The sequence below is a fragment of the Amia ocellicauda genome, chromosome 8, assembly GCF_036373705.1.
Source record: "Amia ocellicauda isolate fAmiCal2 chromosome 8, fAmiCal2.hap1, whole genome shotgun sequence".
NCBI lineage: Eukaryota > Metazoa > Chordata > Actinopteri > Amiiformes > Amiidae > Amia > Amia ocellicauda.
This window is the reverse complement of record NC_089857.1, coordinates 30,628,550-30,645,280: the sequence shown is the minus strand read 5'-3', so window position 1 is coordinate 30,645,280 and position 16,731 is coordinate 30,628,550. Positions and strand designations below refer to the sequence as shown.

Sequence of the window (16,731 nt, the reverse complement as noted above, 5' to 3'; positions counted from 1 at the left end):
TCTATGTTGAAAAGATGCCAAATACCCCAAGATAAAATAGACTGTTTACTAACACTGAGACCTTCATCAGACGTGAAAAACCACAAACTGTTACCCTTGATGAACTGGGAAACATGTCAAGTCCTGTTTCTAGTCTGCTGTCGAGCAATTTCATTTTTCCAACTTCTTATTTCTCTGTTACTATTAGAGCTACTAGCTATTACTAGCGTTTTCACGCATACATTTAGATTTTTCTGTGTTTTAAAAGTACAGTCTGAGACCATTAAAAAAAACAAATGACAGTCTATGAAGAATATTTATGAGTACGAAATGGCGACTGGTACCTTGGTAATGTCCATGTAGTTCTTCAGCCCTTTAGTCATACACCAGTACCTCCACACATTCAGAGCATACAGGGTTGCCTTGGTGGTGTTTGCACTCACAGCACTAATGCAAAGGTCCTTCAGTTCATCTTTAAAGTTGAACATAGGGAATTTGTTGAGCTTTGCATTGTATCCTGTGGAATACAAAAAAAGTTTATTTTTACACAATCCAGTCCAGAGCAGAACTTAGTGTTATATTACAGAGAAGCATTCAACTCTTTATATATTTATTTCTACTATTTATAGCCATAGATTTCCAAGCAAGGGCCTCCGCAATGTGGGCTTCCCCTTACTGCCAAAATCAACTTTTCCAGTCATGAGGAATGTTGAAGGTTAGCTGAGATTCTGTTTAACTGTCCGTGACTTTTGGACAGTCAACTTCTACCTGTGCATCAGTGTGCAGTGGTTTAATACGGAGTGAGCAGGAACTGAATTAAACGCCAGTCAGACATTGATTTGTTTTCATTAAAATGGCTTGTTTGTTAGCTCACCTAGAGTAGAAACGTGTCCCCACTGAATAAGCATATGGTGCACTTGAACTGTTTAAGTCTGGCTTCATTTTAAGTGCAATGTACATAAAAATGGTAAACCAAGAAGATTTGTGTTTTTTTTCTCTTTTCAGATTTTCTGCAGCAAGTTAGAGCTGCTGAGAAACCACAGTAAATATATGTGACAACCAGTGTGCTCCTTATTTATATACCAACCAGAGATTTATTATGAATGTAATAAACAGTGCAGAGGATTTGTGATTTTTAAAGGCACCTTAATAATTGTGTCTTATTTTTATTCTATAAAAAATAAGTAATTCGATTTCAACAATAATAATGACACTATACTAAAAAAATATACTTAAAGAGGAACATTTATTTTATTGTGATGCCCACCATGTAATATTTATGCACTGCAATGAAATACTGTTTTAGAAAAGTTCTATTACATTGAGCCGGGAGCTGCTGTGAAGAAAATGTAGAGAAAAGTGACAAGCGAGTGTGATTTCAGAATAACACTAGGAAAAATTAAGCACCACAAGTGAGATTAAAACAGCAAATGTGTGTGTGAGCCACAGTGGTATTTTGCTTTTCTAAGCAAGAGAGCTCCATTGGGATATTTCTCTGATTTGTGTGGACTACATGGCATTTCTCAAAGCCAATGGGCCTAATACAAGGAGACGGCTATGAACCTTAACTCAGGTTTAGTGCCGTTTGGCTCGTTTCTACTCAACTACCTGTACCATCGCCTTGGCTTGAACCTTTCTTTCTCTGGGGACCAATAATATAGTTGGCATTCTCCACTCGTAGACCCTTTTGAAACCTTTACATTTACTTGAAGCAAGACAAAAGGCATACAAAATCTCCTTTGGTTTCCTTTCACGGCAGACTAATATCAGAGTCCTTTGTGAAGAGATTCTGACATATAAAGTCTGCAGAGAAATCCTCACACTAAACAAGTCACATTTAGAGTGAAAGAAACTGGGCACAAATCAAGTAGATATGTATTTTTCTTTTAGAAGAAGAAAAAAAAATGCTGTCCCTTATTTCAGCATGTCAGTATCTTTCAGTTCATGAACTCTGAAAGGAAATCATTAACAGTCCCCTTGCAATCTTTACTATAAACAACTTACAGGAGAGGGACTACCCTGTCAATGGAAATGATGCAAATGTGGACACAGTGCAAGCTGGAATTGAAGTCTTCAGATCAATCTCCCATTACTAGATGGAAGCAAGGCATTAACATTTCTGCCTCAACATAAATTGGCTGAGACATGTGCTCTCCTGGGTTTTGTACTGACTACACTGGAAACAGACTGCTACACTGTCACCAATAGCAATAAGAAGAAGAAGAAAAAAGATTTTGTTTTTTATTGGGTTTTTTTTGTGTGTGTATGTGTGTAGAAATCCATTGGATCCTTCCAGGGAACCTCAACAGATTACAGCAGTTAACCAAGCACTTGATCAAAATATCAAACGAAAACATACAACCAAAAAGGAAGTACAACAGACACTTGGGTCACTGTGATTTGTACGTTTATTAATCAGATTCTAGTACACATACAACACACACTCCAGCTGCAGCATGCACAAATACATCACAGACCAACAGACACTACAGAGGTGATGTGGGGAGCTCTTCAGTCTTGTCTCATGAGCAGCTGCATCCTGTTTTTATGGGGAATTTAGACACAACTTGGATAATCCTTTATTTCTAAGGATCAATACATAAGCATAATTTGCCATGTAATAACAGATTAAAAGATTTTCCTGTCTTGCGCCCTATCGGCTCTGGCTTCCGCATGACCCTCGCCAGGATAAGCGGTTTCGAAAATGGATGGATTGATTTAATGGCAGGCTACAGTTGTTTGTTTTTGTTTTTTTTAATTATGCAGGAGTTATAAACTACAGTTGGAGAACAATACCAGTAAAAAAAAAAAAGCAGAAACATCTATCGTAAGACTAAGGTTTGAATGGAACAAAGTAAATGTTCGACAATGTTAAACAGTAATTTCATTTGTATGCTTTATCCACAGTCATGAACAATAGTTGATCACATTCAGGGGACAAATTCTTACAGTGAGTGTGTCTGCAACTGCCTGCTTCATACAGTATATTATTTTTCAAATAAAGTGTTTCCAAAGCTTAGGCTTGATCTTATGTGGTTAGGACTTTTATTTTAGAAGTAGAAAGTAAAGAGGCACTATTATAATATACACTCACCTAAAGGATTATTAGGAACACCTGTTCAATTTCTCATTAATGCAATTATCTAACCAACCAATCACATGGCAGTTGCTTCAATGCATTTAGGGGTGTGGTCCTGGTCAAGACAATCTCCTGAACTCCAAACTGAATGTCTGAATGGGAAAGAAAGGTGATTTAAGCAATTTTGAGCGTGGCATGGTATGCAGCAAAGCATTTGTGAAGCCACAACACGTACAACCTTGAGGCGGATGGGCTACAACAGCAGAAGACCCCACCGGGTACCACTCATCTCCACTACAAATAGAAAAAAGAGGCTACAATTTGCACAAGCTCACCAGAATTGGACAGTTGAAGACAGGAAAAATGTTGCCTGGTCTGATGAGTCTCGATTTCTGTTGAGACATTCAGATGGTAGAGTCAGAATTTGGCGTAAACAGAATGAGAACATGGATCCATCATGCCTTGTTACCACTGTGCAGGCTGGTGGTGGTGGTGTAATGGTGTGGGGGATGTTTTCTTGGCACACTTTAGGCCCCTTAGTGCCAATTGGGCATCGTTTAAAGGCCACGGCCTACCTGAGCATTGTTTCTGACCATGTCCATCCCTTTATGACCACCATGTACCCATCCTCTGATGGCTACTTCCAGCAGGATAATGCACCATGTCACAAAGGTCGAATCATTTCAAATTGGTTTCTTGAACATGACAATGAGTTCACTGTACTAAACTGGCCCCCACAGTCACCAGATCTCAACCCAATAGAGCATCTTTGGGATGTGGTGGAACGGGAGCTTCGTGCCCTGGATGTGCATCCCACAAATCTCCATCAACTGCAAGATGCTATCCTATCAATATGGGCCAACATTTCTAAAGAATGCTTTCAGCACCTTGTTGAATCAATGCCATGTAGAATTAAGGCAGTTCTGAAGGCGAAAGGGGGTCAAACACAGTATTAGTATGGTGTTCCTAATAATCCTTTAGGTGAGTGTAAGATATAGTGTTGGAAAATAACCAAGTAATTCAGTTTTAATGTAGCAATGGTACAATTCAAAAGGCACAACAACACAAAGAATAGACAATGACTTAACATTATAGAGTTACAGGACCCAACCCACAATTCCAAACGCAAAGGTTTCTTCACTCAATATGGTGATCATTAGTAAAGCTAAACCACATCAAGTTAGGGGAAATGCAGACTTTCTACATTTTTTTTTATTTGTTTAAATGAACATTTGTCAAATTTGTTGCAATAGGTACAACCCCATCATGTGCAGATAGACAAAATTACATATGCCATCTTCAGGAATTGTATCTTGTATATTTTCTTCCTCATCCCAAATGGGCGAGTCAGTTATACAGAAGAATTATATTAATTTATAAAATGTATGTTAAAAGTTTAAGTTTTTGTACTGTGGATAAATGGAAGTCCAATAAGTGGAATCTGGTGCAACTAGTTTTATAAATGTTCTCAAGAAAAAGAGAAATTACGTACTTGACACTTGAAGGTGTACGTAAAAATATAATTTCTCAATAGAAAAAAAATGCTTAATACAATTTAAAACATATCAGCTGTCGATACATTTTTATAAAGTCTGATTAATATGTGGGACACGCAGCTACAGTAAATGTCCTACAGTGAGCTGTTGTATTTTTGATCAGTACTAGAATGAGATCTGGATTTTAGATACCACTCATCAAAATCTGATTAAAATGTAATTAAATGTCACTTGTGGATTAAAATGCCAAGAGATGAAACAAATATTCCCTCTGTTCAATTTGAACCCCTTGGTCATCACAACTACGTGTAGTGTTTTGATGGGCTTAATTTAGACTAAAGCAAGCCTGGTAATCAATCATTCAACAGCCACCACTCTCACTGTACAGCAGATTCATCACAGTCCATCAAAGAGCCAGAAATCTCCAGGAGAATGGGATGCAGTTCCAGTAAAGTTTTTCTAGGTTATGTCCCATAGTGTCAGTAGCACTAATGATGCCAGGACAAGATTTTCAACAGTTGACACTGACTTTTTTGTTTACATTTTTGATACATTATTAACAGGTCCATATTTCATGTTCATAATACTTATGCTTACTTATGTCTACACCCCTTTCGCTGCCTCATAGCCTGGAAAGTCATTAAAATTGTTTTTATTTTAATTTATCTACACATCCAATCCCACAAATGTTCAAGCAAAAAAAAATATTTGAAGTATGCAAAATAAAATGCTCCAGAGATTAATGCAGCAAAGTATAGAAAAGTCTTAAAGGAAAACCTGCTGCCTCGTGCTGCCCTAGGGAGCAGAAACTGGGACAGAAGTGTACCTTTCGGCATGACAATGACCTGAAGTACACAACCAGAGCTACACTGGAGTGGCAAATAAATAAAAAGGTAAATGTCCTTGAATGGCCCAGTCAGAGCCCCGGTCTAAATCTACTCATGACTTTTTGATTGCTGTCCATCAACAGTCAAATATTGCCACATCTAGGTGTGCAAAGTTAGTAGAGATGTATCCCAAAAGACTCACAGTAATTACTGCCAAAATTGCTTCCACCAAGTATTAACTGCATGGATTCTAATACAATTATATTAATATAAAAACTTGTTTCCCCGCAACTGTGTGGAGTATGGTGGGAGGAAAAAAACTAATTTAATTGCATGAATCTCGAGGCACTGACGCAACAAAATGTGAAAACAGTTCAAAGGGTGTAGACTTTCTATAGCCACTGTATTTCACTGGTTGTTACCCATTTAATGGATTTAAGATTGCTCCATGTTTTATTCTGGTACAAACGAATCAGTCATTAGTTATGATCATGTGTTTCCTTGCAAATATCAGAGCATAAACTGTACTTTTACATGGAAGGCAAAAGCACTGTTTGGCTGACTGGAATGACCACATTGCCCAATGAGCAATCCTCTATCAGATTATACAAATTAAATTAAATTTTGTTCAAAATATCATTTTAAACACATTAAGAGAGAACCCGTGGAATCCCACAAATAGTAGTACATACAAGTTAGCCGATATTCCTAGTTATTTGGATACAATACACATTGGTATAAATCTAAAAAAATCATCACATTTACTAAGGTTGTATTTTCTTTGACCAGTAGAAGAATAATCTGTAGGAATATAGTCTTTCCAACACTAAACTCCATCAAGTGATGTTACAATGTGTGTTTTTTGTTATGTCAGATATAACATTTGGAAAGAGCTGCATTTGTGATATACAGTGTATTTAGAAACAAAATGTCACACTTAATTGCATACAATTTTCTCTGTAGCAATATTACTGTGATTTTTGCAGGGATGGCCTACACCTTTAAGAGGGTGAATACTTATAAGAAGAACACTATTCCACTCATGGTCACAAACCAGATGCATTTGAAATCACACAAATTGATCAAACATATTAAATTACATCACTCTCCGGGAACTTCAAGTAAGCCATTTAGAAGAAGCAGTCATCACAGAAAACAAACAGTCACAACCATACAGGAAGCAAAGGAGTTCATACACATTTCTGTTTGGAATTTGTGTTAATATAATAACTATTCTTAATGAAAGTATATTATGTTTTTTTATACAAATTTGCATTTAAGTAATTAATAAAACTAATCTAAGAAGTAGATATTTTTTATTTTTGTATTTATGTGAAAATGAATAGTATATGTTGGCACTCCCGACTCATAAACACAATCAAGGCAAAAGTAAACAAAATAAAAAATAAAAATCATAATATCTGTAATGGTAACCATACAAAAATGGCTATTTATTTCTCTTACACACATCATATACTCTTAATTCACACTTTGTTAAATAAAAACATGATATATTGTTCTTATTTACAATAAAACTATAAGAAGTTAAAGGAAAAGCTTAATGTGCAAAATTACATTAGAATACACGTCTCTACACCATAACCAATTCAATCAGTGGAATAGGTATATGAAGGATATCACCAAAGGAGTGTCCATTGTTTTTTGCCTGTAGGAGATCCATACATAAACACTAGTATTACAAATTAGACAATAAGTCGGGGCATCAAGGCAAATAAACGTAATGGAAAAAGACTGACTGTTATTATTGGGGTATTTTTATGCTGTTGATGAAACATTCAATCACACAATTTATGAAAACATGAAATGTAGCTATACTTCCCATTATCATGAATTTCACAAAATGAGAGCAACAGACAGCCTAAAGTCATTGAGAAATGTTTTCTGATAGCTTAAAGTCTGTACTTATATACAAATATATCTAAACAAACAAAACATACAAAAAGGCATTTGAGATAGCCAGGGGCTCTTCTCAGTCATTTCTTGGTTTAAACAAAGAAATATAATTGAAACTTCCAGTCGCATGACAGTATTAATCTTTCAGGGCATCAGACTTTTTTCATTAGTCACAACTCAGTTTCTCTGCTAAATGTGAAACAGACATAAGAATTATACGCATCTTTACATGTTGACTGGCAACAATGGGAAACTGTATTGTTGTGTTGTTGCATTGTGTGTGTGTGTGTGCGTGCGTGCGTGAGAGAGAGATAGAGATAGACAGACAGAAATTGGAGCTAGGCAGCCAGCAATGATGCAGGCTTTTCATTTACTGAATACATAGTTATCAGGTGGTCAGGGTTGGGGATTGGCATATCTTTGGTATTTCCCTTCTATATTTGGAGAATCAAATTTGAACATTCTGAAGGATAGATTTATTTGAATATAATTTTGTTTTTCACCAGTTAAAAAAAAAAAGTAATATGATTTGGGATGTACACCAGCTTTCCTTATGAAGATATTCAATATGGTTTTAGAAAACGTAACGTATCTAAATCCGCCAAACAACTCAAACAAACACCTTGGCCAGAAAAACTGTTTTGGAATCTTTAGGAAATCAGCTTTTGATTTACCTGCTGCTTTGTATGGGTCTTCTCACCGCCTTTATGGTGGGAGTGGCCAATGCTGTACTGATGATACGCACCGCAGGGTATAGGAACAGGTGGACCCAGTTGCAGTGCTAGGAGGGGTGGTCAGATGGACAGGCGTGAGTGGGGTACCGGCAGGACAGGGAAATCAAGGCTAGGCAAGGACAAGGTTGTGGTCACAGGCAGGGGGCAGGCGATCAGGCAAACAGAGTAATGAGGGAAGTCCCAAGTCGTGGTCAGGAGGTCAGGCAAAGGATCCAGGGAACAAGGCAACAACATGGGAAAAAATGCTTAAATGATTAAACTAACAAAACTTTGCGATGATGGAATGTTCATGAGGGGTTTATATCAGGAGCAGGGAACCAGGTTGGGAGGTGCAGAGCAAAAGGGAGCAGGGGTTTATAATTGATTGACAGAAGGGTGCTGGGAGAAGTGTCTGATAAGGAAGGGAGAAGGTGACCTCCAGTGGGGAACAGTGGAAGTACGATTAGGTCATGACAGTACCCCCCACCCCCCATGATCAGCTGCAGCCGAACCGGACCGGACACGGCAGGGATGGCCACGGGGCTGAGGAGCAGGTGCAGTGGGATGTGCGGAATGGACGTCTGTGATAAGGGAAGGCTCGAGCACATCCCAGGCAGCAACCCAGGATCGCTCCTCCGGAACGTATCCCTCCCAGTCCACTAGGTACTGCAGGCGGCCCCGGGGGTGACCAGATTAACTTGGCACAGAATCTGGAGGGGAGCTTCATCTTGATGTCCCGGGTGGACAGCCTAACCTTCTGTCCTCAACATGTCCTCCCTCAGGGGCAGGACAAGAGTCAAACTGGCGCGAGAGGGAGTCCACCCTGGTGTTCTTCAATCCCGGGCGGTAGGTCAGCGTGAAGTGGAACCGGGTGAAGAAGAGCACCCAGCACGCCTGGCAGGTGTTGAGGCGCTTCGATGACTGAATGTACTCCAGGTTCCGGTGGTCAGTCAGAACCAGGAAGGGATGCACGGCGCCCTCCAGCCAGTGTCTCTACTCCTCGAAAGCCAGCTTGACAGCAAGGAGCTCACAGTTGCCAATGTCATAATTGTGCTCCAACGGTGACAGCTTGTGGGGGAAGAAACCACAGGGATGCAGCTTGGGTGGCTGTCCGTGGCGCTGGGAGAGCACAGCCCCCACTCCGGACTTAGAGCTGTCCACCTCCATGATGAACGGCAGAGAGGGGACCGGGTGCCTGAGGATGGGGGCTGAACCGTCTATAAAAGTTGGCAAATCCCAGAAAGCACTGCAGCTCCTTCAGAGTGTGGGGCTGTGGCCAGTCGATGACAGCGTGCACCTTCTCTACGTGCATGTGCACCCCACTGGCATCAATGACGTAGCCCAAGAAACCCATGCGCTGGTGGTGGAACTCGCAATTCTCTGACTTTACATACAGTCCCTTGCGCAGCAGACACTGAAGCACCTAGTGCACCTGGGAGATGTGCTCGGAGAGGAAGGAGGAGTAGATCAGGATGTCATCAATGTAGACGATGACGAAGCAATGGAGGAATAATCTCATAGCCTCAATGTCTGGAAGACAGAAGGGGCATTAGCGAAACCGACCAGCATGACCAGGTACTCTTAATGGTCGGTGTGTGTAATGAACACCGTCTTCCATTCATCCCCCTCTAATCCGGATGAGGTTGTAGGCGCTGCACAAGTCCAGTTTGGTGAAGTAGCATGCACCTGTCAGCTGCTCCAGGGCAGTGGGCACGAAGGCTGCGGGTACCGGTACTTCGCCATCACTGCATTGAGCCCCCTGTAGTCCTTCTGTGAGATGAAAAAGAAGCTGGTGGCGGCAGGTGACGTGGACAGATGTATGATTCCCAGGTCTAGACCCTCCCTGATGTACTCCTCCATGGCCTGGGACTCCGGGACAGAGAGAGGGTAAATGCACCCTCTGGGAGGAGAGGTGCCCGAAAGGAGGTCTATGGCACAGTCCCCGGGCCGGTGCGGTGGCAAACGGGAAACCTGGGTCTTGCTGAACACTGTCGCCAGGTCTGTGTATTCAGGGGGGGGATCTGTGTCGGAGCAGAGAGAAGGGGGATCTCTACGTGTGTCGCCCGGCAGGGGTGAGACAGGCAGTGGGAGAAACAGTTCCGCCCCCAGGAGATTATGTCCCAATCAGTCCAGGAGATGAACGGGTTGTGGTGAGCAAGCCACGGCAGACCAAGGATGATGTCTGCTCCAGGAGAGTCAATCACAAGGAAAGGGTGCTTGTCTTTTGGGACACTGGGCCGGAACCAATGGGTTGGTTGATGACAACCCAGACACGGAGAGGAGGCACACAATGAGAGAGGGATGTGGTGTTTTGTGACTGGCGCCCTGTTAATGAAATTCCCCACAGACCTGGAGTCCAGCAGCACATAAATAAAGACATGTTTATCGCCAAGCTGGATCCGAGCACGAACATGGCACTGAGCCAGGGTGACAAGCAGGCACAGGGTGCCGCTCACAGGGTTGGCAGGGGGAGTGATGGGGGAGCCAGGACAAGTCGGACACGTGATCCGGAAGTGCCCCGACTGACTGCAATTGAGGCAGATGCGCTGCTGAACTCTCCTCTGTCTCTCATCTGGGAACAGGTGTGTTCTGCCTGGCGGCATGGACTGCATCTCACACACGGGGCTGGGTGAAGGGCTGAGGCTGGCAGGCGGACGAAACACAGCAGGAGTGGACTGGGATCCCCTCGTCTTCATCAGATTGTCCAGCCTGACCGTCAGCAGGATGTGTTGCTCCAGGGAGAGTGCCTTGTCTCGGCATGCAACCCCAGCGGAAAACAGCGAGCAGAGCCATCCGCTATTAGCAGCCAGAGTCCGGAACCTCAGCGCGTAATCCGTGGCACAAAAGGAGCCCTGGCTCAGCATGAGGAGCTGTTCCCCAGCGTCTCTCCCCTCCGCTGGGTAATGAAAGACCTCCTGGAAATGCTTCAAGAAGGCACTTCACCAAGTTCCATTAAGAGTTGAAGTTTTCTGTTATGCACCGCGGGGCACAGGATTCAGTTGCAGTGCTTGGAGGGATGGTCAGACAGGCGTGGGTCAGGTACCAGCAGGACGGGGCAATCAAGGCAAGGCAAGGACAAGGTCGTGGTCACAGGCAGGGGTCAGGCGATCAGGCAAACAAAGTAATGAAGGAAGTCCAAAGTCGTGGTCGGGAGGTCTGGCAAGGGATCCAGGGAACAAGGCAACAAGACACGGGGAGAAATGCTTGGAGACGTAGTGATTAAACTGACAAAACTTTGTGATGGCGGAGTGTTCATGAGGGGTTTATATCAGGAGCAGGGAACCGGGTTGAGAGATGCAGAGTGAATGAGAGCAGGGGTTTATAACAGGAGTGCACAGGGTTTTTCAGGAATGCTGACTGACAGAAGGGAGCTGGGCGAAGTGTCTGATAAGGAAGGGAGAAGATGACCTCTAGTGGGGAACAGTGGAAGTACGATTAGGTTGTGACAACTGAAAATCTGTCCGGGAATGTTTTCACCAATAACAATTAGAAAATGGATTTTTCTTACTAAACTGAATCATTGATAAAAGCTAAGGCTGAAGGTTAACTGGCTTTTTAATTTTAAAAAGTGTGCTACAGAATGTCTTATGTCCAGTGTGCAAGACATTAAACACACTGGGCCATCCTATCCTATTATTAATACAGCATGCTGAGACAGTTATACCTCAACAGGGATATTCTTATATTCTTACTATATCATTAATCCTGAATATTACAATTGTATTAGTGACTTATAATATCAATAAATCCATCCAAAAATAAATATGAATGCATTGATAAAACTTCATGCTAATCCAATAAAAATATATATTTATTACTAAGTCTTTTTAATTACCAGTTTGGTATAGGCTGTTTTAATCTGCAATAGGATTTTCACAGTTTAGTTTTCTCTCAGATGAGGCACTATTATGATAATGATGATGAGGACAATGATGATGATTATTATTAAATTCAGCCTTTACTGTGAAAAAACTGACTTCATTTTTTACTCAAGTTATTACTACTTGAAAAACAATTGTCTGAGAGACTGAATTGCAGTTACCAGACACGTGGACCACTTATATCTGCTGTGTCTGCGCTGTCTTGTTTTTATTAAATTTGTATGAAGTTAGAATTACTTTCAATCTAGAAATATAGGTTTCTGAAGAGGACATTCATATCTAATACAATGACAAGAGCTAACTGAAGAGATATGACCTCCCTCCCATCTGCTGATAAGCGACAGTATTTTTGGACAACGGTGCTCACCTCCCTAATTTACTGGCCTTTTTTCACCAGTTTTCTATAACCACAAGCCTGGTCTTTGTTCTGTAGCCTAGGCAGGTCAGTAAACACAGAGAAATAGAGTGTGCAGGAGAGGTTTTTTCACACAGCTGCAGTGTAATATGTAAGCTTTATGGAAAGTGTGTTGCAAATAAATATTTTTAAATGAACAGCCCAAACTAATTTGCTAAACAAATTACCCATATACTGTATTTATTCTAAATATTCCTATGGAAAGTCTGAAATTGCAGACTTAAGAAAAAAAAATTAAATGTAAGCATGAACTTGACTTAACCGAAGTACCATTGACGAGATCTATGCAAAGCCATACATTGAGGACCAACAGCCGAAAATCAAAGGATGTCTAGGAAGTAAAATGCAGTGAAATAACTCAGTAAAATTTAACATAGTTAATACAAATATTGATGCATTGCAGAGCCAGTGCTCAGAACTACACATAAATGAAATAGCAGATATTAATGTCCTGACAAAAGGAATTAAGTGAGGGGAGGGTGGGGGGAGGATGTCTCTGGTCATGACTACACTGAACTGTCTATCCTACAGAAATACACAAATTTAGATAAGCTTTGTTATCCAGGGGGCATGAGGCAGCAGTGTGTGACCCAAGGCTATAATAACTAAACCAAACCTTGCTTAACTTCTAAACATTTTAGCACTTCAGTCACCAAGGGTGTATAGCTACAGGCAAAACAAGTGGTGGATAACCTCACATACACATTAAGCTCATTATTTAATATTCTTAGTGAGTAATGCTGTCCCCCCCTATTTAGGCCAATCCTTTCACATTTCCTCTGCTTGCTGCCGCATTCTCAGTCAAGACCTTATGAAGCACAGTAATGAGAAATGACAGAATGCAATAAACGTGTGCTCTGTTTCCACGCTTGATTTCCCTGGAAAACTAATAAACAAAGTCCCCCCAGACAGTTGGAAAGAAGTATCTTTGTTTGCAGAGGGCATTACTATAACGATGGACACTCATGATAAAACAGGTTTATCAGTAAAAAAACCATCAAATATATAAAATAATACGTCAGTCTGAAACATACAGCCACTTTAAAAGTAGTTTTTTTGTAACACAGGCTTTTGAATGCTGGGAGGTGATTTCATCTTTGTTTTACCCTTTGGACAGAGTTTTAGAATAGGGATATTTTCTCAAACAGTGAGTGTCAAGGTCTGAAAAGAAAAACCAGCATGCATCAGCACACTTTATGGTACTGAGCAATACATTTGTTTTTTTGTTTCTAGAAATAGAAGATCAAGATTGATTCAAATCTCAGCTGGAGCCTCCAGTTTCAAATAGAGGAGGAATGTGTAGGTTAAATGACATCAGGACAGCTAATATTTGATTTGACAATTTTGAGTGGTTGATTTATGCTGGAATGTGATAGTTTATAGGCTCTCATTTAAAACACTCTTCCTTGTCTTACTAGGTACTAGGAAGACAATGTATGAAAGGAAGAGACATATGCAAATACTGGTGACCCTTCTGGATCATGCACATATAGAAATCCTCTCTTGTAAAGGCTTGGCTTTAATACAAATCCACAATTGGCTATAATTTTTCAGATGTAAAAAAAAGGTATGTTTTGTAGGAGGAAAAAACAATACAAGGTGTAATCATGAATAATATTGAGGGTCTGAATACTTTCATTCAAATGGGAAAACAAAGAACATGGACGTCCTTTATAGCTACAATAAATGTGTATTTGATTAAAAAATACTACACATCAGAGCATTCCATTAATTTCCACCATTCATGTTATTTAAAATGTTTTACATTGCCATATATATCATGAGCTCCTGAACTTTGAAGAGATCTAAGACGCAGTGTATGCCAGGATACTTTGCTATACAGATGCCTACAGAGAAGAAAAGTCTTGACCAAATACCCATAGCCTGTTTTGCTGGCATACAGAGAATAAAAATGCTTTGTTACTATAGTATGTATCTCATTATGTTAAATGCCAATTTATGCTATTCAGGACAGCATCATGATATTTTCAGATTCCTACACAAAGACCAAGCAGATGGATGCTGACATTAAGATCGGAATGACATCATCATAGGATTTCCAGGCAAAAAACAGAACCATGGCTTGGCATACACAAACCTATATATATGTAAAATAATATGCCCCTAACCTAGAGAGAACAATAAATTGGACACTTTATAATGGGCATAACACTAAGCAACATAAATGTTGTTAGCAGGCACTGGCCACATATATAAGATTGTGTTTGAAAAGGTTCGAAGAGATGTACGTATAAACCCTAAAAGCCAAAAAACAATACTGTTCGAACAGTCGTGGTCTACACATATTCTTCTGAATCTATATTCTTCTGAATCTGTTGTCACACTGAGGTTGAGTCTTAAGATTTCCACCACACAGCTAACTCACGTGGTGTCTGAGGAGGAGTCAAAGGAGCCAGCGATCACAAAGTTAGTACCACTGGCATGGGAGCTCATAGACTGAGCGGCCTGCTGGCTGAGGTTGTTGCAGATGAGCACCAGCTGATTGCTCTGCGCCTCGGAGAGAGTGCTGCAGCTCTGGTAGACACTGAAGTTGGTCTTCCTGCCTGGGATGTTGCCCTTCTCGCACATGGTCTTCACCATCTTGGCCAGCTTGTTCTTGCCCAGTGCTTGGCAGTTGTACCAGTGCAGAGCAGCCAGGTTGACCACTGGCTTAATGGACAGATAGAAAGGGGCGTCCTCGTAGCGCATGGCGGGGGGCCTCCTTTGGGCGTATTCCTTGTAGTCTTGAACAGGACAGGTTTGGGGCGCGTGGGGCGTGGCATAGATCCGGCACTCAGTCCCGGCCCTCTTCGTCTTGTTGTTGGTGTCCGTTGACTCCTGGTAGGTCCACTCCAGGCACTCTAAGCCTGTCTCTGTGGAACGCAGTCTTATGTCTCCCCACTTCAGTGTGGATCCGTGGAAGCCCGTGCAGTGTCCGAAGGCCTTGGTGTTGTTCAGCCACACTAGGTTGAGCAGCCCCTCGGGGTTGAATCGGCTAAGGAGACCCCTCTTTCTTAGGATCAGCTCATCGGCGAAGGTGAGCTTCATGGACTTGTGGGGCTTGTTTCCCTTCCCTTTGAATTTGAGCTCAAGCTGCTTCTGTTTAAGGGCCTCCTGGGAGCGTTTGAACTCTTTATCCCTGGTGATGCTGTAGCTGTAGCGATGTTCTTTGAGGTACCGCTCCAGGCCGCACTGATAATTGGCCAGACTGTTGGGTTCATATTCCGAGCCATCCTTTTGTCTGGCGTCAACAAAGAAGGAAGCCAGGTAGGCATCCAGCTCATTACAGGGGATTGTGTAAATTTCGCGGGTTTCTGAGGGGTATTTGGATATGAGGAACTCGCGGAAGTTTCTGAGTGCCGTCTGAGTGCTCCGGATTGTCTTCTCATTCTGTTCTCTGTTAGCTTCGGCTTGCCTTTCATCTAGCTCTATTCAAGAAAAGGAAATATCCAAACAAAAGGAAGAAGGAAAAAAAATAACGTCAGCTCGTTAATTGTTCTCTCTCACAAAAAAATCAAATGAGTATTTTTTCTGGTAAAAAACAAAAATGTGTTTAGCTCAGTGGAGAAACAATATTACATACCTGTCGTTATGTTTGAAAAGCCAACTTCGGTTTCACAAATGATGTACAAGATTAGGGCCAGAAATCAAAATGAGATCTTCAGGGCCCAGCTGTACTAAGTGTGTGGAGGTCAGTGGAAAAAAAATAGTAATTAAATTCCTTTTGAGAACAAATGTGTACATTAAAAAGGACATTTTGAAGAATGTTTTAGGTTCTGATTTTTGGCACATCTTTTGGCACACTAATTCTGTTATGTTTAGTTCCTCATTTGTGAAACCAGAGGTTGCACTGGTTCCAGATAATGTTTCTAATGCTATAATCTATAACAGTTCATGCTCATTTGCTGTTTCTGAATTTCCCACTTAATCATCAGCCATGATTTCAGACATTAAGGTGCAACCAATACACAAATACCAGACATTCATCCAGCCTGTGTAACCAATCCAGATGCAAAAAGTGAATTTTCATTGCAATTATTCTTTTACACAGAAAGCCACAGCTAACTTCTGCCCAATCTACACTGGTTTTCCTGGGCTTCATAATAAATAGTCAGCTATGATAAAGCGGGTTTCTAGGATTCCTGTGGTTCCTAAACTGGGTCACAAAGATGCTTGAGGGTCTGCAGACAACATTCAATGGATTTTAACAGTATATACAAATATGCATCAACAACAACAAAAAAACACTTGCTTGTTAAAAATGCTTGGCCTCTCTAAGATGACATTGTCATAAATAAGGAAACTAAATTAGTGGGAGATGTATCCTTAATCTTAAAAATGAATGGATAGTCAACAACAACAGAAAGCACAAGAATAATATATTCTGTCAAGATCATGATGAATCTTAATACTGTGCAATGGAAATG

General features: G+C 41.1%; 1 protein-coding gene across 1 annotated transcript in view; it reads right to left on the bottom strand.

The window, feature by feature from the left end:
* The window catches only part of kiaa1958 (KIAA1958 ortholog), a 40,761-nt gene that overhangs the window by 2,280 nt on the left and 21,750 nt on the right, over positions 1 to 16,731 (bottom strand). Inside the window, exons 3-4 of the mRNA XM_066711037.1 lie at positions 15,649 to 15,732; positions 324 to 496 (exon numbers count right to left, since the gene is read on the bottom strand). Of these exons, the coding sequence (XP_066567134.1) occupies positions 324 to 496; positions 15,649 to 15,732 (257 nt within the window). The remainder of the gene's footprint in view (positions 1 to 323; positions 497 to 15,648; positions 15,733 to 16,731) is intronic.